General features: G+C 44.8%; 1 protein-coding gene across 1 annotated transcript; it reads left to right on the forward strand.

Annotated features, from left to right (window-relative positions):
• Window positions 1-429: 429 nt before the first annotated feature.
• On the forward strand, window positions 430-23850 carry LOC119437023 (uncharacterized). Its single transcript, XM_037704083.2, has 7 exons — window positions 430-631; window positions 8492-8588; window positions 10790-10902; window positions 12758-12914; window positions 16661-16800; window positions 19309-19414; window positions 23597-23850. The coding sequence occupies exons 1-7, from the start codon at window positions 445-447 to the stop codon at window positions 23826-23828; spliced, it is 1032 nt and encodes a 343-aa protein (XP_037560011.1). The 5' UTR covers window positions 430-444; the 3' UTR covers window positions 23829-23850.
• Window positions 23851-24112: the final 262 nt, after the last annotated feature.

The following is a 24112-nucleotide window of genomic DNA, read 5'->3' on the forward strand; positions in this document are numbered from 1 at the left end:
ACGCGCGTGTGCAGCATATTAAAACCGGGACTACGAGATACACAACCTTAGCAGAAGCCGGATGGGTAGGACGCCAGTTCGCTAGCAATATAACTTTGAATATCTTCCATGAATATAATAATGACCCGCCGTAATGGCGTATAGTGGTTTTTGCGTTGCGCTGCTGAGTCCGAGGGCGCGCGATAAAATCCCGGCAGCGGCGGCCGCATTTCGATGGGGGCGAAATGCAAAAACGCCCGTGCACCAAACCCCAGGTGGTGAAACTAAATCCGGAGACCCCCATTATACGGCGTGCCTCATAATCATATTGAGGTTTCGGCGCATAAAACCCCAGAATTAATTAATTAGTGAACCATATCTTATTGACTACTAGATACTCCTTAAAGTAAATAAATTAGAGCAATAATACGCAGAAAGCCCTTTATTCATCGTGTCGAACATGTAATGATAATCTCTGACACTCTTTATTACTTTATTTTTTTACACAGATACTCGGCCCCCTCACCCTCGCCGTGCAGCAGATTTGAAGACTTCAAGGAGTGTCTCAAACGTCCCGAAATAGAAGAGCGTGAAAAGGTCTACAATGAACTCCGGGGCTTCGTCTGCGACGGCGACAACGCGACCTGGACGCGTGAGTCATGCCCCATCAAGGGACTCTGGCGCTTATCTGTTGGATTCTCTCCTATTCTTATCATCCGTCATTTCGAGTGGCCGAGGCAACACCCCCTAGATAGCACAAGGCCTACGCACTCTGATCATTACGTCATGCTACCTGGCCCTACTGCGATAGAATCTAATGGGGACGCTCCCGCGTAAGCAACGGTGGTTTTGACGTCACCGCTTTCGTCACGCCAGCCTTGGCAATGGAAATTTCGGGCCAGGTAGCATGACGTCATAGATCGGAGTGCGTAGGCCTGTGCTATCTTGGTGGTGTTGGCTGAGGCCGGCGATATGAAGCAAGATGAAGGCAATGGGGAAAAAAAGAAAAAAATCGTCGTACGGAAACTTATGGCCCGAAGCATTTATTATGCGTGGCGTTTAGCATTATTGCAATGCGCACGCGTGGCAGCTGGCTTTTTGAGCTCATAGGCCGGAGCGCCCGAAGCAGGGTTTCAAACTTCGATTCGGCGTTTCTCTTTTTCAGTGACCCCGCGGCGGTAGCGCAGTGGCTATGGCGTTGCGCTGCTGAGGTCGAGGGTTCGATCCCGGCCGCGGCGGCCACGTTTATATGGAAGCGAAATGTAAAAACGCTGGGGTCCTTAGACATCGGTACACGCTAAAAAACCCCGTGTGGTGACTCATAATAAGATTGGGGCTTTTGATCTCTTATTCGGTGTCAAACTCGCACCCTTGCTTATGTGTTATGTCTGACACACGACCTACTGTTCCAATGACCTGACCAGCGAGAAGAACGCCAGCGCGCCTGTTCTAGCTCACATTTCCGCCACTACGAACCTTATGGCGCTACTAGTTACCACATCTGCGCCGCCCGTTTGCTGTCGTCTGCTCGCGCGAAGCGGCGATGTTTGAGTAAGTATGCACTTTGTACGCCTAAGAAAAGGAGCAAAAGTACGTTGATTGAGCAAAATCAACAATAATGCCGCACTGCTAAGTGACATTGTGTAAATCACGGCAGGGTAAGACGCATGGCATACGCCTTACATTAAGTTCCCGCTTTACGCACCTGGGTGAGAAAAATGGATCAACGCATGCAGTTTCTAGAAAAGGTGAGGCTGCCCTAGTGTTATTTGGCGTGCCTAAAATGCAGCTACATGCCTTAAATTGTTAGACGTAGGTGTTCTGTGATTAAAGAGATGTACCCGTACATTTATTGTCACTTAACGGCATTTCCCGAATGCCTTCGCCACCGGTATCAAATTTGCATTGCGAGCATGCGAATCAAGGGTTGCACGAAATATTTTTGCAACAAAGGCCCGAATATGACATAAAGGCTGAGGAGGCACTAGCTCGGAGCTGCCTAGGGCAGCCCCCCCCCCCTCCCCCACAGCGCCACACTCTTAAGGCGGGGGGAGGGGGTTGGTCGGGGCATTCTAGAAGTATGTGGTTATAGTTAGCATAATTGGCTGCACAAAGATAGCGAGTAAGTGATTCGTAATCCGTCATTGCTTTCAATACTGCTATTCATTGTACCCTAGATGCATTGTACCCGATAGGTGCCGTACCAAAAGCGAGCCGCAAGTAACCAGCAAAAAGGAAGTGAAACGAAGTGCTAGCACGTACATACGTTATACAGTCGAATTTTATGCAGTAAATAAACGCTCCTCGGTCGTATACATTACGCGCGTCGCAAAGCCTATCGCAGAACGACAAAATACGAATTGGTACAAACAGATGCACCACTAATCCTCAGTGAGAGTTTAGAAGATTGCGAGTTTGATAGTGCCCAGACTTGCACACTCGGCCTTGGAATTTTATCGCAGATTGTAGACTTTCTTGAACAGTACAATGCTTCTTAGACACTCTCCGGGACCCAAAATACTTGTTAAAGAGTGCCGAACAAATCTAGCAACACGAAAACATTCAGCGCCAGAAAAAAAGAGAAAAAATCAACTGCCCTCCAAGCAACCGCTGGAAATAGTATTTACACAGGAGGGCTCTACTGAAGAGCGCATAATGTGGTTCGTTAAGCTCGTGCACAACAAATGAGCCCATTTCTCACTTTCACGGTCAACAAAACAAAGAAAGAAACGTGCGCAACATCAGTTATTTGCTGAAGAACCGAATAGTACACCAGTCTTGGTGCAGTAGCTTCTTTTGTAAATAAACGCTTTGAAATGTTGGCTGAAGTGCAGATAAACATTCTCACTATCACAAAAATTACAATAAATAAAAATATGTCTAAATTTGAGCACGTTGCGTGAGTGAAACACTTGTACAGCGCCCCCGCATGGGCTGTAACCATTGCCCGTCGATGCTCGGGTGGGGTAACTCAAGCGCCCCCTTAGCGGCGAGCCGCCAGCTGAGCAGGTCAGTATTTGAGTAGGTCGTGGTCTGACATTTTCACGTTCAGTTCGGCAAGGGTACAGCTCCGAAGCGAAAGCTATAATGGTTAAATAAAGCTAGTATTTCGGTTCGAATCGATTCGAAGGTTTCTGAACCTGTTCATTAGGGTGGAATCGGGTTCGAGAAAAAAAGTATATGCTTGCGTGCCTTGAGTATTCTGCACAACTTCTGCGAATACTCAAGGCACGCAAGCATCTACTTTTGCATGGCCATTAACCGCAAATGTCGTAATAGGTCCTCTCATTTTTCAACTTAGCCTACATTAGAGTGTACTAGATTGGGGGAGTGGGTCCAACGCAGGCTCCCCGCTGAGGCTTTCTTGATTGAAAAGTTGGTGGCGCCACCGTCGCTTTCTCTCGAATGAGCGGCCCCGGGCGCCCGCCGGACGCTTGTCGCGTCGAAGAACCTACCGCAGCTGCATGGAGCTTTGACAGGCGGATACTCGGTGGCGGCAACACTGATATTATTCCCCACCGATCTATTGTAAATAAAATGGAATAAGAGTGGCGGAAAGAATTAATGCAAACGACGCAACAACGACGGTGCGTCGAGCAGACGACAGCTACTCAGCCCGTGAGCTCGCCTCAGCCAATGAGCGCTGCCGAAACAGCCGGAGCCAACGTTTATTGGCCGGAGGTTCAGAATAAGGCGACGGCAGCGCCGCCAGAATTTCAACGTTTTTTTGTTTCACCCTCGGCGTTTGCCAAGGCGTCCGCTGGATCCACTCCCCCATTCTAGTACACTCTACCTACACATTGCCCAAAACGTGCCCTTTATTTGCACCAAACATAACCAAGGTGCTTTCATTCAGTTTACCGAGGTCCTCGCAGAGACCAACTACGAACGCCTTAATGACGCATAAAAATAGGGGGGGGGGGGGGGGGGGGGATTCAGCGACGATTGCGATACTCCCTAATGCGAAATTTGAGCGCAGCTTTGTGGGCGTTTTCATTTGGCGATATGTTGGCTGGCGCGGACAATCGGTCTCGGGCGGCATGTTGCAAACGGAGCGAAGTGTTGCGCTACTGCCTCGCTCATCAGGAGATCGCGAGATCCAGCGCGTGGGTGACGCGTGGGCGCGATTCACAGCAGCCGACCTCCCAGACGACGCGCGCTCCATCTCGTAGCCATCGTCGCCGCACTACGCTTTTCCTCTGACGCGTTCCTCCTCGCGCTCTCTTCGCTCTCTTCGCTCTCGCCGCTCTTTTCATCCCCCGCTGCGCGCCACGTTCGCTCTCGTCTCTCGCTGTGCTCGTGACGCCAGCGACGACGCTCGCCGCGGGAACTGGAGCTGCAATCTAAAAATGCACTGCTGCATTTCGGCATGTCAGAGATAGAAAATCAAAGGCAGGGAGGTTAGGCTTGTCAGAATTTGTACATTCAGTATAGAGAGCTCTCTATACTGAAAACAAGCTTTCAAACACACACATATTCGAGCAGGCGGGCGTAGAAGACTCTCTAATTCAGTGAGGTTCGTGGCCCCCATTGCGGTTATCCAATGAATGAATGAATGAATGAATGAAAGTTTATTTTGATCTCGAATATAATATCAAGAAAGGTGCCGGAGCAAAAGGCGCGCAGCGCCTGACAGGGTCCCCTGTACCCGCAACATATATTGTACATCATTTAGTAGCAGTTCATGCGCAGTGCGCGAACACACATGATGTTATATATTTTCACACACTGGGGTACATGAGTTACACATGAACTTACAATATATTTTGACAAATTATAGTGTTACAGTTGGTTCTTAAAATAGTCGGTGAGATAATAAATGTTAATAGGTTGCTAATTTTCTGCTCCTTTGGGTTCCGAAATGTTTCTTTGTCGTTGTCCATATACTGTAGAAAATGTAGGTACCTTTCATCATCATCATCATCATCAGCCCATATTTTATGTCCACTGCAGAACTAAGGCCTCTCCCTGCGATCTCCAATTACCCCTGTCTTGCGCTAGCGCATTCCAACTTGCGCCTGCAAATTTCCTAACTTCATCATCCCATCTGGCTTTCTGCCGACCTCGACTGCGCTTCCCTTCTCTTGGTATCCATTTTGTAACCCTAATGGTCCACCGGTTATCCATCCTACGCATTACATGGCCTGCCCAGCTCCATTTCTTCCGCTTGATGTCAACTAGAATATCGGCTATCCCCGTTTGTTCTCTGATCCGCACCGCTCTCTTCCTGTCTCTTAACGTTAGGCCTAACATTTTGTACGGTCCATCGCTCTTTGTACGGTCCTTAACTTGTTCTCGAGCTTCTTTGTTAACCTCCAAGTTTCTGCCCCATATGTTAGCACCGGTAGAATGCAATGATTGTACACTTTTCTTTTCAACGACAGTGGTAAGCTCCCAGTCAGGATTTGGTAATGCCTGCCGTATGCACTCCAACCCAATTTTATTCTTCTGTAAATTTCTTTCTCGTGATCAGGGTCCCCTGTGAGTAATTGACCTAGATAAACGTACTCCTTTAAAGACTCTAGAGGCTGACTGGCGATCCTGAATTCTTGTTCCCTTGCCAGGCTATTGAACATTATCTTTGTCTTCTGCATATTCATCTTCAACCCAATTCTTACACTTTCTCGATTAAGGTCCTCAATCATTTGTTGTAATTCGTCTCCATTGTTGCTCAATAGGACAATGTCATCTGCAAACCGAAGGTTGCTGAGATATTCGCCGTTGATCCTCACTCCTAAGCCTTCCCAGTCTAACAGCTTGAATACTTCTTCTAAGCATGCAGTGAATAGCATTGGAGAGATTGTGTCTCCTTGCCTCACCCCTTTCTTGATAGGTATCTTTCTACTTTTCTTGTGGAGAACCAAGGTAGCTGTGGAATCCTTGTAGATGTTTGCTAATATATTCACGTATGCCTCCTGTACTCCTTGATTACGCAATGCCTCTATGACTGCTGGTATCTCTACTGAATCAAATGCCTTTTCATAATCTATGAAAGCCATGTAGAGAGGTTGATTGTACTCCGCAGATTTCTCGATTACCTGATTTATGACATGGATATGATCCATCGTAGAATATCCCTTCCTGAAGCCAGCGTGTTCTCTTGGTTGGCTGAAGTCAAGTGTTGCCCTGATTCTATTGGAAATTATCTTGGTGAATATTTTATACAATACTGAAAGCAAGCTAATGGGTCTATAATTCTTCAGTTCTTTAACGTCTCCCTTCTTATGGATTAGTATAATGTTGGCGTTCTTCCAGCTCTCTGGTACACATGAAGTTGTGAGGCATTGCGTATAAAGGGCCGCAAGCTTTTCAAGCATGATATCTCCTCCATCTTTGATTAAATTTACTGTTATTCCATCTTCTCCAGCAGCTTTTCCTCTGGTCATGTCTTTCAAGGCCCTTCTAACTTCAGCGCTAGTTATAGAAGGAGCCTCTGTATCCGGTTCATCACTATTTTGAATGAAAGTAGCTTGGCTGTTTTGGGCAGTGTACAGGTCAGTATAGAATTCTTCCGTTGCTTTTACTATGTCATCGAAATTACTGATGATATTACCATGCTTATCTTTCAGTGCATACATCTTGCCTTGTCCTATGCCAAGCTTTCTTCTTACTGATTTAATGCTGCGTCCATATTTTACGGCTTCCTCAATCTTTCCCACGTTATAATTTCGAATATCCCTTACTTTTTTCTTGTTGATTAGTTTTGACAGTTCAGCGAATTCTATCTGGTCTCTTGAGTTGGATATTTTCATCTTCTGTCGTTTCTTTATTAGTCATGTATACTTTAGTCATGGGCGACTTCAATGCAAAAGTGGGGAAAAAGCAGGTTGGTGAGCAAGCAATTGGCAACTACGGCATCGATTCTAGGAATGCAAGAGGAGAGATGTTAGTAGAATTCACGGAAAGGAATAGGCTCCGAATAATGAATACCTTCTTCAGGAAGCGCAGCAACAGGAAGTGGACCTCGAAAAGCCCTAATGGAGACACAAGGAATGAAATAGATTTCATACTCTCGGCCGATCCAAGCATAGTGCAGGATGTAGAAGTGTTAGGTAAGGTTAAGTGAAGTGACCATAGGTTAGTGAGGTCTCGGATTTCTCTCAATTTGAAGAGAGAGAGAGTGAAATTAGTCGAGAGGAAACAGGCCAACCTAGAGGCAGTAAGGGTAAAAGCAGGCCAATTTAGGCTGGTGCTTGCAAACAAATATGCAGCTTTAGAAAAGGAAGATAAACACAACATAGAAGTAATGAATGAAACCGTAACTAGGTTGATCTCAGAAGCAGCAATTGAAGTGGGAGGTAGGGCACCAAGGCAACCAGTAGGTAAGCTCTCCCAAGAAACAAAGGACCTAGTAAGTACCTTTACTAACGCTTAAATATACTTAGGTATTACGCGTTCATTATTGTACAAATGAAAAAAGGCGCCTATAATCCAAAGTGAGCATGTAATATCATTTTGCAAAAGTTAGCAGTCGCAATTAGCACAACCTCGGAAATGCTTGCTCCATGTTGTTTATGAACTCATGAACTTACACCTGAATGGTTTTGAAGGGCAAAAATAACGTAGTGAGAGCACTGGACACACACACACACACACACATATATATATATATATATATATATATATATATAGTGAGGGCACTGGACACACACCACACACACACACATATATATATATATATATATATATATATATATATATATATATATATTAACTGGTTTTTTTTTCAATGGGCCAAGCGTATTTAGAAAAATCAGAAGCAGAACTTCGCGGTTATCTTAGGTAACTAAAAATAAGAAACCTAAGATAACCGCGAAGTTCTGCTTCTGATCTTTATATATATATATATATATATATATATATATATAGAACGAGAAGAAAGGGAAGCGAGGGGCCCGATTTTTAATAAGCATATCATAAGAAGCCAACAAACATATATATATATATATATATATATATATATATAGCAATTTTAACTAAGGTATGTAAGCAGTAGAAACAACGCAAAGAATAAAAATGTGCAAGAAAATCGTTTACAGTTTCTAATATCGACTCAAAACAAACAGGCATGCAGAGGGCACACTGAACATATCTCGTTATATATCGTCTGACCTTTTCTCGGTGGGCTAAGCGAAGGATCTCGGGCATATACAGCTTTTCCTGGTATTCCTTAGCGACACATGTTCCATGTTGGCTTCATCCAAAGCACGCGCGCAAAGTGTGCTCCCTCGCACCCTTTTAGAACCGACCCTATGCGGCCACCGAGGCGTACCAGCCGGTGACCTATCTAATATAGCAAACACCTTGAATCACCTCCTGCTCCTTTATGTTAAGCCTGCCGAGACGTGTCTCGCGAATTTGTATTGCTTTTTAATAACTGAGATAAATGGTGCAGTCGAGGTGTTTTCTGCCTTAACCTATCCACAGCGACTCATTTGTAAAAGAACAAAACGGAGGAAAAGCGACATTTTCCGAGCTGATTCAAGCTGGCGATTCCGGGAATCTTTTGCAGGTTTCATGGGCATCCTGTTCTCTAAAACCAATGACTCATGCAAGGGCGCCTTGGACGCGACAAAACAAGTTCTTAAGGGCGACTTAGACAAATGCGGGTAAGTATGTGTTGTGTTTCTTCCTATGAGCTCCAAGATTTTAACGACTAGAATATTTCATCGTGTTTGTCTTTGCGTCGCTTACTAGCAACGTCTGCGCTAATCAATACAAAACGACGAACAATTCCTGAAATCACTGTTTTTCTTGGGGGCATGGGTATCTTTTGACTACTGACTGGTTTTCGTTTCGATTTCGGGCATTCTAGCATTTAGCGTGAAGCTGCATTTTCGTTGAACAAGAACAATCTTTATTTCTCCTTTCAAGTAACTGGAGGGAGGCTCGAACCAAAAGCAAAATAAGTTGGCTTGACAGGCGTTCGAGGGCCCCCCTTACGTGGCAGTTCAGATACAGAAAACAGCAGTTTGAATTTATAATTGACATAACACGCATTCAGAGGGTTATGTACACAAAACGCTTGATTTGATAAATGGAATTACAACGATATAATCACACAGGTATTTACTCACACCAGCTATGCAGTATATTAAAGCAGAAATGCACAAAATGCATTATTTACAAATCAATAATTGCAACAAACAGAAAAAAGAGGGAAAAAAAGGTAACATATCCAAATTGAAGTATGTACACGATCAATGAAGCGTGACGAAGAAAATTTTAGGTTAGTGTAGGTGAGATTTTTAATTTCAATTCTGCTTGCATGTATTTGGTTTAGCAAAACTGGAAGCCACTGCCGAATCATTTGTCTCTATAAGTATTGCGAGAGAATAGAACAATCCACGGTAGAGATTGAGATGACCTCAACTATATGGCGGACAGCTTTCTTCTGGAGTACGTGTATCTTGTTTAGATTGGTAAGCGTTGTTTTGTGCCAAATATTATTACAGTAATTAATATGAGTAAGAATAATGTATTATACGTATATGTGTAGCTCTACCGCTGTTGAAAAGAATAATTTCAATTTAGTAGGCATACCCACATATCTTGATATTCATGTAGTAACGTTAGTGAGTTGAATATCCCATGACATAATACGGTGAAAATGCACACCAAGCGCTTTAACCGAATCAGCAACTTCTATGGTAGACTGACCAAGTGTAAATGTGGTAGTAAACACGGAGACTGAGTGTCTGGGCTGGAAAAAAATCAATTTTGTTGGAGTTAATTTCTAATGAATTTAATGTGCTCCATATGTACAAGTGGTCATGTACTGTTTGAACAACTGACGGGGCCAAAGGATAGTTATCGTTACGAAATAATAATGTTGTGTCGGTTGGGCGAAGGTGCTGGCCGCTTTGTTGCTGGTCGCCTGTGCTCGCCTACAAAAATCTGCCCCATTTCGACCACTGTGAGAGTTGCGGATCATTTGGTTGTCCCAGACATGTGAGTCAGCGTGGAACGTTGATGGCGTAACACCATGTGGCCATTATGTGGACCGCGCATTTCAAAACACCTTCTACAGCAGGCAAGCTACGACGACCTGGAATGTTTGTTGCGGCAAATAGCACGATCGACAGATAGATGCCTTCCTCCCAAACGAAGGTCGTTGCTCATTCGTTTACCAATCCATTGTAGTGTCTAAGGTGCCAAGCAGAGTGCAAGATAAGAGGCCGGATGAATAAGGAGATCCGAAAGACGCTCACCCAAGTCACGCATGCGCGTAAACCAGACAAAAGAAGGACCAAGGATCAGGAAGCAACGCTATTCACGTGCCTTCCGAAAGTTTTATCTCCTTAGCGGACACCGCAACTGAAGAACAGTTCTTGAAGTTCGTGGGGTGCGGGGGCAAACCTCAACATTTAAAGACGCCTAACACGTCATTTGAGCGGTGGGAGGTACAGCTGACCGGCGATACCCTGGCGGGACAAGAAGCTCTCGTCCAGCAAGTACGTCGAGCAGCCATGGCCAGTGGAGTCCTGGAATGAGGACACCACCTACTCGTCCTCAAGATCAACGACCTCGATGGTCTAAATAAATGGGTTTTTCTCTCTCTCGCTCTCTTGAAGATATGATATGCTTCCACGACTTCTCCTGTTTCCTTGCTACTGTGCTTCAACAACATATACCTGCGAGGGTAAATAATGGCCAGCAGCCGCAGCTCACATAATGATCAGCACCGTTGTCCTTCCTCTTCTCTCGTGTTCTTCATGGCGCCTAGGACAACATGATGAATCTGTACCAACTAGCCCAAATTTCAGTTCTTTTTTCCGATCAATTCATCGGCTCTTCTTTCATTTTTCAGAATGGTGGAGCAGCTGTTCGACGAGTGCGCGTCGCAGAGGCATTTGCCGACCGACGTGCTGGAACCCGGCATGGAGCTCCTCGGCTGCAGACGAGAGCAGCCTGTTATTCCCAGTAAGTGCGCACCCAACCCCTCGTCGTCTATCGCGACAAGTCGTCGCACAAACTTCTCGCCGCTATAATATGAGACCACTCCGGCTACATTCGGATGCTCTTACAAGCATGCGTGATTAGTTATACACCATGGCAGAATTCACAAAACTTTTCGTTCGTAATGGCTGTCTGCCATTGACTAGCATGATTTCGCTAATGATGTGCCCAATATCATGCTCCGTTGGCATCTGCTCTTACGAACAGCTCCAGCGTAAGAGCGTTTTGTGCATATACAGGCCCAGGTCTTAGCAGTCTTCGTAAGACGACAGAGACAAAAGCGTGCCTTTTATGCCAATGTCAGGGCTTGCCGACTGCCCAGGAATTCGACGGATTCTAAGGATTATCGTTTGCATGCTAACGACATATCCGTGTACAGCGTAAAGTCTAACCCGACGTGAATGAACCTTACTGCGTTGACTGGACCTGAATAATGTCGTTAGTCAACGCTTATTGACGTTAGTCAACGTTAGTCAACGATATAGACAGCGGACAGGAATTACTGCGACGCTAGCGGTTGTGAAGGAACATTAAGCACATGTTACGCGACTTTCGCTCTTTGGGCGATGAAAGAGGTTCTCTTCACGCAAGCCTAAATTGGTGAGACGGCAGACCAAAGCGAGGAAAATCTTGGAATCATTGATCTCGTGCGTCTACAATTCAGAAGGCCACATGGGCTATTCTACCATTTTTTCTTTCTTTTTTTTTAATTATCAAAGTTGTGCGACCTTTTGTTACTCGGAGTGCGCACGTAGCTTTGGGACATAATAGTCCCTGAAAAAATGAATCAATCAATCATTCAATAAACAAATAAATAAGTGTTTCATCGTTGATTCACTCATTATCAGCATACCTTGAAGGTTGCTGGCTTACAACACCGGCAGTGACGAGGCGGCCAGTGTACGCATACTTTTGATGCAAGTGTCACGGTATATATACCTATTTGTATATTTCGTAAGCAGTACATGTAGGGTGTCCTGAAATCTAACTGTGCAAGGAGAAACTGAACAAAAATATGATGATAATTGTGAATGACGTCGCAGTTTCACGTGCGATATAGACAGCGCGAGACCCGTAGATCGTCCGATAACGTCCGTGGGGTGCACTCAAAGGTCGGGTGAACGAGAACAATCCTCGCACACTGCGAAGAGCTACCGACAGCCATTACCCCGCAAATTGCGCAGATAACTTCAGCAACCCTCCACCGAGTGCTTAACAATATGCAGCGTCATGTGCAGACATGCCTTCAAGCCAGTGGTGAACATTTTCAGCATCTCCTGTAGTGATCACTGCGCTGCCGTAAACAAAATTTCAGCTTATAAGAATACCATTTTCATTGCACAATTACCTTTCGGGCACACTGCATATCTGACCTTTGGGTAAATTACGAAGTACGTTTCCCTAATAAAAGTAAGGTGCAATGAGCAATGTCCCTTTAAACAGCGCTGGCACAACACTCATCGCATCAGATAGGGCATCACGTGGGAGACGTGCGTTCAGCGAGGGTGGAAAACAAATCCACGCGTTTGCCGTGATTGATGAGAGAACTTGACACTTTTTTCTCGCATTCACTTGTTTCAACCACTTTAGCCTTAGATTTGTGGCGTTTCCACGAGGGAAACGCGCTGTTCCGTTCAGCCCCATTGTGAAGGCGTCTGTTTCCACTGCCAACGTAGTAAGGGTCCCGAAACGTTGGGCACTAGTAATAAATTTCGTTTTTTGTTAGAGACAGTGTTCCCCTTTTATTATTCGCCTGTATTTTGTAGTGATTTGATCCCGGTCCACTGGGATTACTGCATCATGGAACTCCTCTTCGCAGCCACCCAGCCAGCGCCGCATCCTCCCGCAGGTCACGGTGAAGGACAGCAGTGCGACAAGGACGACGCAATTCGCTGCCTCAAAATGTCGGCCCGACGCCTGGAAACCTCCATGGGCTTCGGAAACAGCGGAGCTGTCGTCGAACAGGATGGCTGCACGTAAGAATGCATGAAAGGGTCGAGTATCGGCCACGCGATATACTGCCTGGGCAACCACTCACACGCTGTGGAATCACGGGAAGGAAAAGCTTACTTTTCTTTCCTGGGATTTACTTATTGCAAAACTTTTCCAATATAAATGCATGAATTTATTTATTTATTTATTTATTTATTTATTTATTTATTTATTTATTTATTTATTTATTTATTTATTTATTTATTTATTTATTTATTTATTTATTTATTTATTTATTTATTTATTTATTTATTTATTTATTTATTTATTTGAGTTCCACAACTCTCTCTGGAGACGATATCGCAGGCAAATTGGAAAACCGGGACTTCACATTTGCCAATACATGCAAAAACTGTCCGCGTTCCTTGCTTGCAAGTATACATCGATCGCTGAAGCGTGTTCCACTGAGCCTCAACGTGAACCAAAAGAAAGAAAGAACAAGAAAAAGCCCCTGTGACTACGAACAGCCAGTAATGACCTACCTGCACCTCGAAACGTTTGAAGAATCCCACGCGATCTCTGAGAAGCATCCTCGGTACTTCCAAAAAACATAAAACTCCACGAACGAGAAGAATAAGGGGAACCGAGGGTCCCAATTTATTCTCAATAACAACCAAATGAAGACAACAGATACTGAAGCCAAGGAGTGCATAGACAAAATTAACTTGAGAGTGGTCGAGATTCGGCCTTGTTGGTTGCACATATTGCAAGGAAATAGCGCAAATACAAAACACAGAAAGAATGTGAACCGGCACGTACGCATGTGTCGCGTCCTTCGTCTGTCCGTTTTTTGTTTGCGCTACTCCTTACATTATAAAACATTCTTTTTCATTGAAATGTTGAAATAATAATGAAAAGAGAAATAAAAGCGGAAGAAACGACCACCAAAGTTGGTGCTCCAGTGAACATTTAAAAAATAATAGGGTTTTACGTGCCAAAACCAGTTCTGATTATGAGGCACGCCATAGTGGGGGACTCCGGAATAATTTGGACCACGTGTGGTTCTTTAACGTGCACCTAAATCTAAGTACACGGGTGTTTTCGCATTTCGCCCCCATCGAACTGCAGCTGCCGTGGCCGGGATTTGATCCCGCGACCTCATGCTTAGCAGCTCAACACCATAGCCAATAAGCAATCACGGCGGGTCGTCGAAATTTTCCCAAGACATCTTTGTGAATCGCGGAACGATCTTAACTGGAACGCCAATGCATTCTTTCTAATATTTCGCGCACGGCTATTTCCAAAGTGGTGCTAGTGGCAGAATTTGTGCTAAGAAGGACATGACTTCACCACTGCTGCTAAACTTCAATTTTGCACTTGCGAGGTGTGCCTTACAGTGAATAATTAAAAAGTTGATTGCCTAACATTTTCAGTTACCTACCTGGACATTGCGATTTGTCGTGCGTGAAATGTCCGCTAAATATGAAGAATACCACGTGACAACGCACCCGCACCCAGGGGCAGCAGCGCCATCAAACAGTTAGGGTGGGAAAGCAAGCTGTTCGGCTCAGGCTCGCCGCTCAGGGTAGCGCTGGAAACACACTAGTTTGACGTCGCTTACTGTTCTCTAGAGCCCCCTAATATACATCTTGACAAATATTACAAATAAAATGTTAGCTAATAACGTAAAACAACTAATTGGATGCCAGGGACTTAAAAATTACCGGTGGTTTCTCAACTTCACTCCGAACGACATGCACTTGGTCTTATTTACCGGCCTTTTTTTACAGGTTCGTACATGATAGCTGGCACAATGATGTGCAGCGTGAACTGTAGCGCTGGTTTCTGTCGTCCGGTTGTTTCCACTTAACATAATGGAATATCAGATAACTGGGACACTCTATATTGACCCTTTTTTGCGGAGCAGTTTGCTTTAAAGGAACGAGATGGCGCTTTCGGTGGCGCGCCATACGTTACCTAAGCAAATGCGCACGAATACGAAACCATTACTGCTTCTGCACTGCTACTGCGCGATCATCTGTTGGAAATGCAAATGGGTGTTCGCTAACACACTGTGCCAAATTCATGCTGCAAAATTTGTAACGATTAAGGGTAGACGTGTGCGGTAGTTCGCTGCAAAAATAGTGATCCACATGTAAAGAATGCGAATATAATGAATATATAAGGAACGGAATCAACCTGTGGCGCCGCTGCTACTTAAGGACTGCCTGGGTTGCCGGCCCTTCGCGATGCACGGCTTTTTTCGAGGATAAAAAAAGATAATTAATCCACCAGCGCTGTATAGCTAACCTCCAAAGAAAGGACTTCAACTCCGCAACCTCGGCACTTAAGAGTGAGTACCGCTAGTTCCAAAAGGAAGTAGCGCTACTTACTGGCATAGTAAGTTTCTCGCACGTTATCTACACTCATCCACTCCTACTCACACGCAAACTTACGACCACCCTATCGCCAATGTATCGATAATAAGTAAATGGGCGCTCACTTGAATCAACGTGCCGAAGCATGAGTGACGGCGACTACACCGACAAGACACGAATGTTGGAAGCTGAACGTTTCGTGACGGTCCACAGAGTAAGTGAGGGACTCGCGATAATACGTCTTTGCTACAAGCTACCACAAAATACAGAACATTTGCTTTCCAAGCTTTGTGCGCAGCAAGAACAAATCTATTCCAGCAGAGCGCACTCGCGAGTGATTAGGCTGAAAATAAACAATCACATAGTCGCCGCACCGAGGAATTTTACTGAGTCAGAAACATGACAAGCCGCTGCTTCAAAATATTTGCCAAATAAAGAAGGAAGAGCACACTGATCCTGATTTAATTCATAAGAAGTTTGGACAGCTTGGAATACATTTCTAGCCCCGCTTTTAGTACAAGCACCGTATACGCTGCTCGCGCCGTTTGGACAGGGCGTAATAAGCGCTGAAAGCACTTACGTGTCCTCTAAAGCAGTGGCCAAAGCTTCGTGTCGTCCACACAGTCACCGTCTACGATATGCGTCGAAACGGAGGTTTGCTGCGCCGCACCGGCGTCACGCGCTTGTATTGTAAACACGGAGGCAACGGAGGTACCTGAGGCAAGGAATGGACGCGTCACCACGCGATCAAACATGGCAGCGCCCACAGGAGCGCCGTGAAAAGGGTCAATATATAATTCTTCCTGCAGAGTACCTCAACGTTGATAAATGATCAATGTTGAATAATTGTTGATAAACGTCCTATGCGATGAAAAGTTACCTTCTGTAAGCAATTACAATTTCTGGTGGGCCGAACAGCAGTGTTCAGAACTTATCGAAGAATGCCGCCCGCAAGGGATTGAGTCGCGAAACCTGCGCAACCATACGCTAAAGCACGGTTCGGAACGCTCTAAGTGGTCGCGTTCGCTCACTGGAAAGCGAGGAGACAGAGCAAAGTTTTGTCTATCCAATAATGTTTGCCGGCAGGCTAGTTGGTGACGCGTTCTTCGTTGCAGTGTTTCAGCACTTTCAAAGCGCAGGGGGGGGGAAAAACTAGAAAAGTCAAGACAGGGTGCCGTCCTGTCCACTCTGTGCTGTACTTTCTTGCTTCGTTTCTTTCCTACGCTTTGTTATAAGTCCTGAAACACTGCCAAGAAAAATTGTCCATCCGGTCTTCTGCCCCGTCCTTTCTTAGTCTGCGTCTGCACCCTCTGTGCTCATGACCCGATTTTGTCTCGTTCTAGCTGTCTTAGCCCTTATATCAAAGGATTGGTCACCAACGCGTTCGTCACCGCGTTCTCCGTTCTGCGCAGTCCCCTGCCGGCATCGTGCCTCGCGCCACATCGGCTTCAAGGCTGCTCCGACAGCGATAGCATGCAGCTCTCCGTCCTCGAGGCTGCCATAGAAGCCGTGCGATCGGCCGCTTGTGGCAACGACCGAGCGCTCCTGCAGAGTGAGTATACGTAATATATGGTGACCCGGATAACGTTAGACACGCTGTTAAAATAAACAAAAAAATTAAAAACACGATGCAAGATACGATTATGACACCTGCGGTGGTTATTCGCCAGATCTCTGACGACTGAACACCGTATATTTTGAAGATTGTATCTCGCACCGTGTTTTTAAGATCGTATATTGCGGCACCTTGTACTACATTTTTTTTTCTTAATTATATTATATTTTGGGGTTTTACGTAACAAAACCACGATATGATTATAAGGCACGGTACAGCTCCAGAGGAATGTCCCCTTAACGTTAGCCAAGCTGTCCAACGAAAAAAAAAAAAAAGATTTTAAAAACACGGTGCAAGATGCAATCTTAAGACCTACGCTGTCCGGTAGTCGCAGTGGTCAGATGGTCCGACCACTGCAATGTGCAGTGTGTGTGTTTGTGTGCTTCTGTGTGTGTCGAATTTGTTTTCAGGAATACATTCTTTAACTGAAAAACATCAGTACATTCCGACACAATGTGTTGCAGGAAAAAAATAATAAATAATGTTCTCATATTATATTGTTACAGCATGGTAGCCGGGCAGAGAAATTCGGCAGAGGATTGTCACTGTCGTATACTGTTAGGGGCCATTATAAATTTGCTCATTACTCGCATGAATTAGTTGCAATCGAAATACAAATTAAGAGCAACTATAGTTTTTTTTTTTTTTTGTTGTTGTTGTTGTTGTTGTTGTTGGTACCGGTGATGCCAAATACTCACCATAGCTTTTTATTGTGTTTAATGAACGTCTAAACATCCTGCTCACTGTAGCTATCATCAGGTCGCTAGCTGGCAACGGCCCATATCTTAAGAATATTCACTGACGAATTGTAAGGCCGGTGCGTGTATACGACGGTCGCATATATGCTTCAAGACGGAGTCACCTCAAACTCCATCATCATCATCAGCCTATATATTTTATGTCCACTGCAGGACGAAGGCCTCTCCCTGCGATCTCCAATTACCCCTGTCTTGCGCTAGCGTATTCCAACTCGCGCCTGCAAATTTCTTAACTTCATCACCTCATCTGGTTTTCTGCCGACCTCGACTGCGCTTCCCTTCTCTTGGCATCCATTCTGTAACCCTAATGGTCCACCGATTATCCATCCTACGCATTACATGGCCTGCCAAGCTCCATTTCTTCCGCTTAATGTCAACTAGAATACCGGCTATCCCCGTTTGTTCTCTGATCCGCACCGCTCTCTTCCTGTCTCTTAACGCTAGTCCTAAGATTTTTCGTTCCATCGTTCTTTGTGCGGTCCTTAACTTGTTCTCGAGCTTCTTTGTTAACCTCCAAGTTTCTGCCCCATATGTTAGCACCGGTAGAATGCAATGATTGTACACTTTTCTTTTCAACGACAGTGGTAAGCTCCCAGTCAGGATTTGGCAGTGCCTTCCGTATGCACTCCAACCAAATTTTATTATTCTGTAAATTTCTTTCTCGTGATCAGGGTCCCCTGTGAGTAATCGACCTAGATAAACGTACTCCTTCACAGACTCTAGAGGCTGTCTGGTGATCCTGAATTCTTGTTCCCTTGTGAGGCTATTGAACATTATCTTTCTCTTCTGCATATCAGTATTCAACCCCACTCTTACACTTTCTCGATTAAGGTCCTCAATCACTTGCTGTAATTTGTCTCCATTGTTGATGAATAGGACAATGTCATCTGCAAACCGAAGGTTGCTGAGATATTCGCCGTTGATCCTCACTCCTAAGCCTTCCCAGTCTAAGATCTTGAATACTTCATCTAAGCATGCAATGAATAGCATTGGAGAGATGGTGTCTCCTTGTCTGACCCTTTCTTGATAGGTAACTTTCTACTTTTCTTGTGGAGAACCAAGGTTGCTGTGCAATCCTTGTAGATATCCTTGTATCTTTGCCAAGATATTCACGTATGCCTCCTGTACTCCTTGATTACGCAATGCCACTATGATATGCTGGTATCTCTACTCAAACTTGGTACTTCAAACTTACTTTTTTTTTTCAAAGACATGTTCCAGCGCGTGAAAAAAAAATTCATTTCACTTACAATTTTTCTTACGCCCTGGAAAAGTTTGTAAATTCCAAATAGCCCAACTCTCTGTCTTAAATAGTACACTTTTCTTCAGTTCGTTTAGTTTTTCTTTTAATAAACACGCTAATTTTACACCTACAAAAATGCACAGAACAGCCATCACACATCGCCGTCAAGGAGTATCTCCCTGAAATACAGAGAGTAGGAAGAGGAGTGGAGGTGGGGCTAAAAAGGGTCTCTTTGGTAGGAAATCGCACTAAGTGCTTGCTATATTGAATAAGTAATCAGCCACGTACAAGTGCCGTTGGCTTGTGAAACACTTTTTTTTTTCGGGCTTTATTTTTACTAGGGTTAATTCGTTAAATGGGCTGCAAGAAGCGTACGTACGAATATTGAGCCGGCGACAGGGCGTCACAATTGGTGAAACTTGTGGCCTGCCGTTTTCTCCCCAGGCATCCGCCGCACGGCCTCCTGTTTGAACGTGGAGGAGTTTAAACGCTGCGTCGACGAATCTCACATCGACATCAGCAAAACCATGTTCACGAAGCAGGAGTGCAGGTTAGTATCCCAAGCCAGCTGACGCAGCATTCCCAAAGTAGTTCGTATTTAAAAAAACTGTCTGTCACTGACCGACCTCCTTAGCTATACGATAATGAACGTTCGCTATTCGGTGCCCGTTCGTGTTTGAACATACCTAATGCAGGGAAGGGGGAGGGGGGGTTATAAAGTAATATTAGCACGTAGCCAAGTTTAAGACGTCAATTCCGTTCGAACTGTGCAATCTTAGCATGTGTAGTCCAAATTACTATCTTTTCGTAACGGAATTACAGAGGTCTCAGAAACGCATCTGAATGTTTATGTTTATTTCGCAAATTTGTTTTTGTCTTTTATTTGTGCTACGTGAAGAATACCCTGCGCGTGTCCGAAAAGGGTAGAAGACAAAAGAAAACATAGCGAATGCTGTATACAGGGTGCACAATGGGAACATTTGGTAAATTTGGTAAACCTATTTCATTCTGTTATACATAGTTGTTTGGGAAAAAAAAGTACCTGAACGTACTGGTTCGGGCGAAACACGGTACCAGGGAGTGCGACTTAATGTGCATGGCGGGCGTATTTCTTTGTTAGGTGTTACGCATGCTGACTGGTGTCGAGAGAAAGTTTGCTAATTATAAATAAAGATAAGAATTGTATCCGCTGACATTTGCTGCGCAAAGAGAGTGACATCGGCTATAGCACCAGCTTCATCAGTTGGGATGAGAAGTCTTGTCGAGAATACTTAGGGCAAATTAACCTGGTGGCTTTTCTCTCTACTCGTTGAACATCATTGATGCCGTCATATCGGTATGCAGGTCCCAGACGACGCAAGCGTGTTCAAGCATGTGTCTCATCATGGTAGCGTATAGCTGATTAGTTGAGCCGCGCGGCGAGGCGTTGCGTATACTTTATGTCTTGGTAAACGTAGTTTTGCGAAAGGATGATGCGCAGGTGTTATCAGTGTGCATGCTCCAAGGCGGGTTAACAAGCCGCGGTAGCCCACTGGCTATGGCGGTGCGCTTGTCAGCAAGAGGTGATGGGTTCGATTCTGGGGCGCTATAACGTAAAATGATTCCAAACTGTTTTGATTCCAATTTCTGCAATCAGCCTCCACGATTGGTCAGAACATTTGCGGGCCACTCCCAAATTCGGCTGTCTGTCACGCGAGGTCACGAAAACCGCGATAGCTCCCCATGTGATATGACGTGTACACACTGATTATGCATGATTAAACCGCACAAAAGAAAAATAATCATTCCTGATTGGACGCCTTTCATCATTAGCCCTCTGATATTGGTCCAATGTTATCTGGCTACGCCCACTTCGCCTGTGTCACGGCGAAGTGGGCCGTGACCCACAAAACCGCGAAAACTCACCACGTCAGAGTGACGTGTGAGTTTTCCACAGACGTGGTGAATAGCCAGAGACTGCCCCGTTCCGAAAGGAATAGAAGATGGCTGCCCGCCGATCGCTCAGGCCCCCGCTACTCGCAATTGCCAGTGAGCATGTATTTATTTACGCATGATAAACCTTTTTGCGTGGTAGTAAAACGTTATCGAGCCCTTTCGGCACGCATACGACATCTCTTTGCCAACTCTTCCTTGCTGATTATCTGTTTTAGCGGCATTGTTATCCTTCCATCGCACGCCGCCACGATTTTCGACCAGCCACCGCAGGCTAAGTTAGGCGAAGCGGACCAATCGGAGTAGCCGGCACCACCCTCTTCATGCGGTTATCTATTTTCACTGTGCTGGCTCGGCCCCATGGAAACCCTCTCCACTAGACCGTGCTCCTCGCTTCTTGTCAGCGAGTTAGATAAGAAAAACCGCTGAGCGTAGACAATCTTATTTGTTTTTAAAGCGAACAAAGGTGACCGCCTTTAAACGAGGAGAGGTTTGATTGGGTTGTTCAGACAACGCTGCGGGTCACCGCCCGATGCTTGCGTCGGTGGTTACGTAAATTTGACGTCAGGAGTTTGGAATCATTTTACGTTATAGCGCCCCTGATCGCGGAAGTAAGTGCACTACGCGATGTAGCGGAATGAAACGACGCTAGCGTGCTATGGAATGTTGCTTGTTAAAGAACCCTACATAGGTAGTCAAAGTTGATCCGGAGTCTCCCACCACGGCGTGCCCCATAATCAGGTCAATTTAATGAAATGAATAATTATTTAATTCATTAAATTCCAAAGTTCCTAAGTTCAAATATTAAGTGCTCATGACGTACAAACTCACTTTCAATTTCATTTTAGTCCATACGTTGAAATTTTGCTACCGGTGACTCCCTCAACATTACGTTTGCTTTTTTTTTTTCTTTATCTTTCATTTACGTTAAGCAAAACAGGCATCACCTCAATTGGCTCAGCGTAGGGCGCATCTGCATTTTACGTTACACGCACGTTTAAATAAGAATGACGAACAAGATTTAAAGCTTTCCTCCTTCAATGCGCTGTTGTGGCCGTAAATTAGGAATGCTGCAGCACCGGAGCCGTTTACGGCTGTATTTCGCTAAGCAATGTCCTGTGCATAAACTCATTAGGCCTCTCTGCAGCCCCGTTCAAGTGGTGTACGACCTCTAAATATAGCCCTGGCTTCAGATTACTGCTAAATTATATAGCGGAGGGCAACTAACCCTTGCTGGCGCCATTCTCCGCCTGTTATCCGGCCCACTTCCAGCGGTCCGCCCGCGAACTTTCGACGTCCCAGTCTCTGCCAACACTTGACATACGTACAGAGCGATCATTTTTTAAGCGTTACGGAATTTTTAAAAATCGAGTGTTGCAGATGACATAATTCTAGTCCTCAATTGAGCTGGAGTATTCAGAGAGCCGGACATTACTAGCGCGAGAAATCGAAACACATATTCAACTAATTAACAAAAAACCGCTAAGTAACTTCATAATTGATTACTTTACGGCACATATGGCCATTTACGAATTGTAGCCGGTGAGCTTGCAAGGCGTATCCACTCATAGAATTACTTTCCAAAATGACGCCAGTTTGGAGACATGCGCCATCAAACTCGCCGTAAAAAATTCCATGTTCTTCCACTTAATTTTTTTTTAGCAAGTCGCTCTTTTATGCACTAAAACACAAAAGTAACTGGAACGCCCATGTATTTCGTCCACACTTCGGGAAATAACATCTCGAAACTGGTGTAATCCTGGAAATTAATTTCAGGTGGACACGTCTCGCAAGCTCACCGGCTACAATTCGTGAATGGGAATATATATATATATATATATATATATATATATATACAGGGTATTTCAGCGAACACTTTCAGAATTTATTTAAGGTTGCCTGTGGCAGATAGCCAAGTTCTAGTTAATGAGCTGGTCTACTCGAAGAGGCGGACAGTACTTGCACAAAAAATTTACATGCATAATCGACTAATTAAAAAATGCACTAATTAGGTTTTTAACTAATTATCTGATGGCCCATATCGCAATTTACAAATTGTAGCCGTGGAGTTCGCAAGGCGGATACACTTGGAATTACTTCTCAGGATGACACCAATATCGAGATATTAATTCCCGAACTTTGTGGAGAAATGCATTGGCGTTCCAGTTAAATTCTTTAAAAAATGTCGCTTTATGCATTGAAGCAGAAAATTAACTGGAACGCCAATGCATTTCTCCGCAAAGTTCGGGAATTAATATCTAGAAACTGGTGTCATCCTGAGAATTAATTCCAAGTGTATCCGCCTTGCGAACTCCACGGCTACAATTTGTAAATTGCAATATGGGCCATCAGATAATCAGTTAAAAACCTAATTAGTGAATTTTTGTTAATTAGTCGCTTATGCATGTCAATTTTTTGTGCAAGTAATGTCCGCCTCTTCGAGTAGACCAGATGATTAACTAGAATTGGGCTATCTGCCACAGGCACGCTTTAAGAATTTTTGAAAGTGTTCGCTGAAACACCCTGTATATGAATGACCCGTAAAGTAATTAATTAGGAAGGTAACTAATGCATATTCGTTAATTGGTTGAATATTTGTTTCAATTTCTCATGTTAGTATAATGTCCGCCTCTTCGAATATTACGGCGCGATTACAAGAATTATGCTATCTGCCACATGACGATTTTTTTAATTCCGTAGAACTTAAAAATGATCACCCTGTATGTATACCAGACAACAGCCGGCGACTTGAAGTGTTTTCAACATATGCGTCCTCTTTCTCTTTTTTTCTTCCCGTTAGTGCCTCCTTTTCGTCAGTCAACGAGTGCATCGAGAAAAGCCGCAAGCTCTGTGAACCCGACGTCGATAGTGCGAGGAAACTTTCGTCGGCCTTCTTCAGCGTCTACGGCTGTGACCCGAAGCAGCATCAGCTACCGAAACATGAAGGCCCGAACAGTGGCGCCAGTCTGGCTTCTTCGGTCACGCTGACCCTTTCCGTCGTGCTAGTCGCTTCGATTACAACACGAAGATAACTTCGAAAAAAAAAAAAGGGGGGGGGAGGGGAAGGGGGCGTACCCGTCGCATTGGTTGAGCCACTCGGATGTTGTGCTGTACTGAGCACATAAGTCGAAGATTTCATCCCCGCCAGCGGGTGCCAAATTTCGATGTAGTGTGCAAAATACATCCGTACGGACTGTGATCTCGCTGCATCGTGAAGCCAGCACGCTGTAATCGAAGCCGCGGCCCTCTCGGCTTCTATTGACACTTTTTCCCGGCGCTCCCGTGGGCGCTGCCATGTTTGATCACGTGGTGACGC

This window comes from Dermacentor silvarum, chromosome 1 (assembly GCF_013339745.2).
Source record: "Dermacentor silvarum isolate Dsil-2018 chromosome 1, BIME_Dsil_1.4, whole genome shotgun sequence".
Lineage (NCBI taxonomy): Eukaryota > Metazoa > Arthropoda > Arachnida > Ixodida > Ixodidae > Dermacentor > Dermacentor silvarum.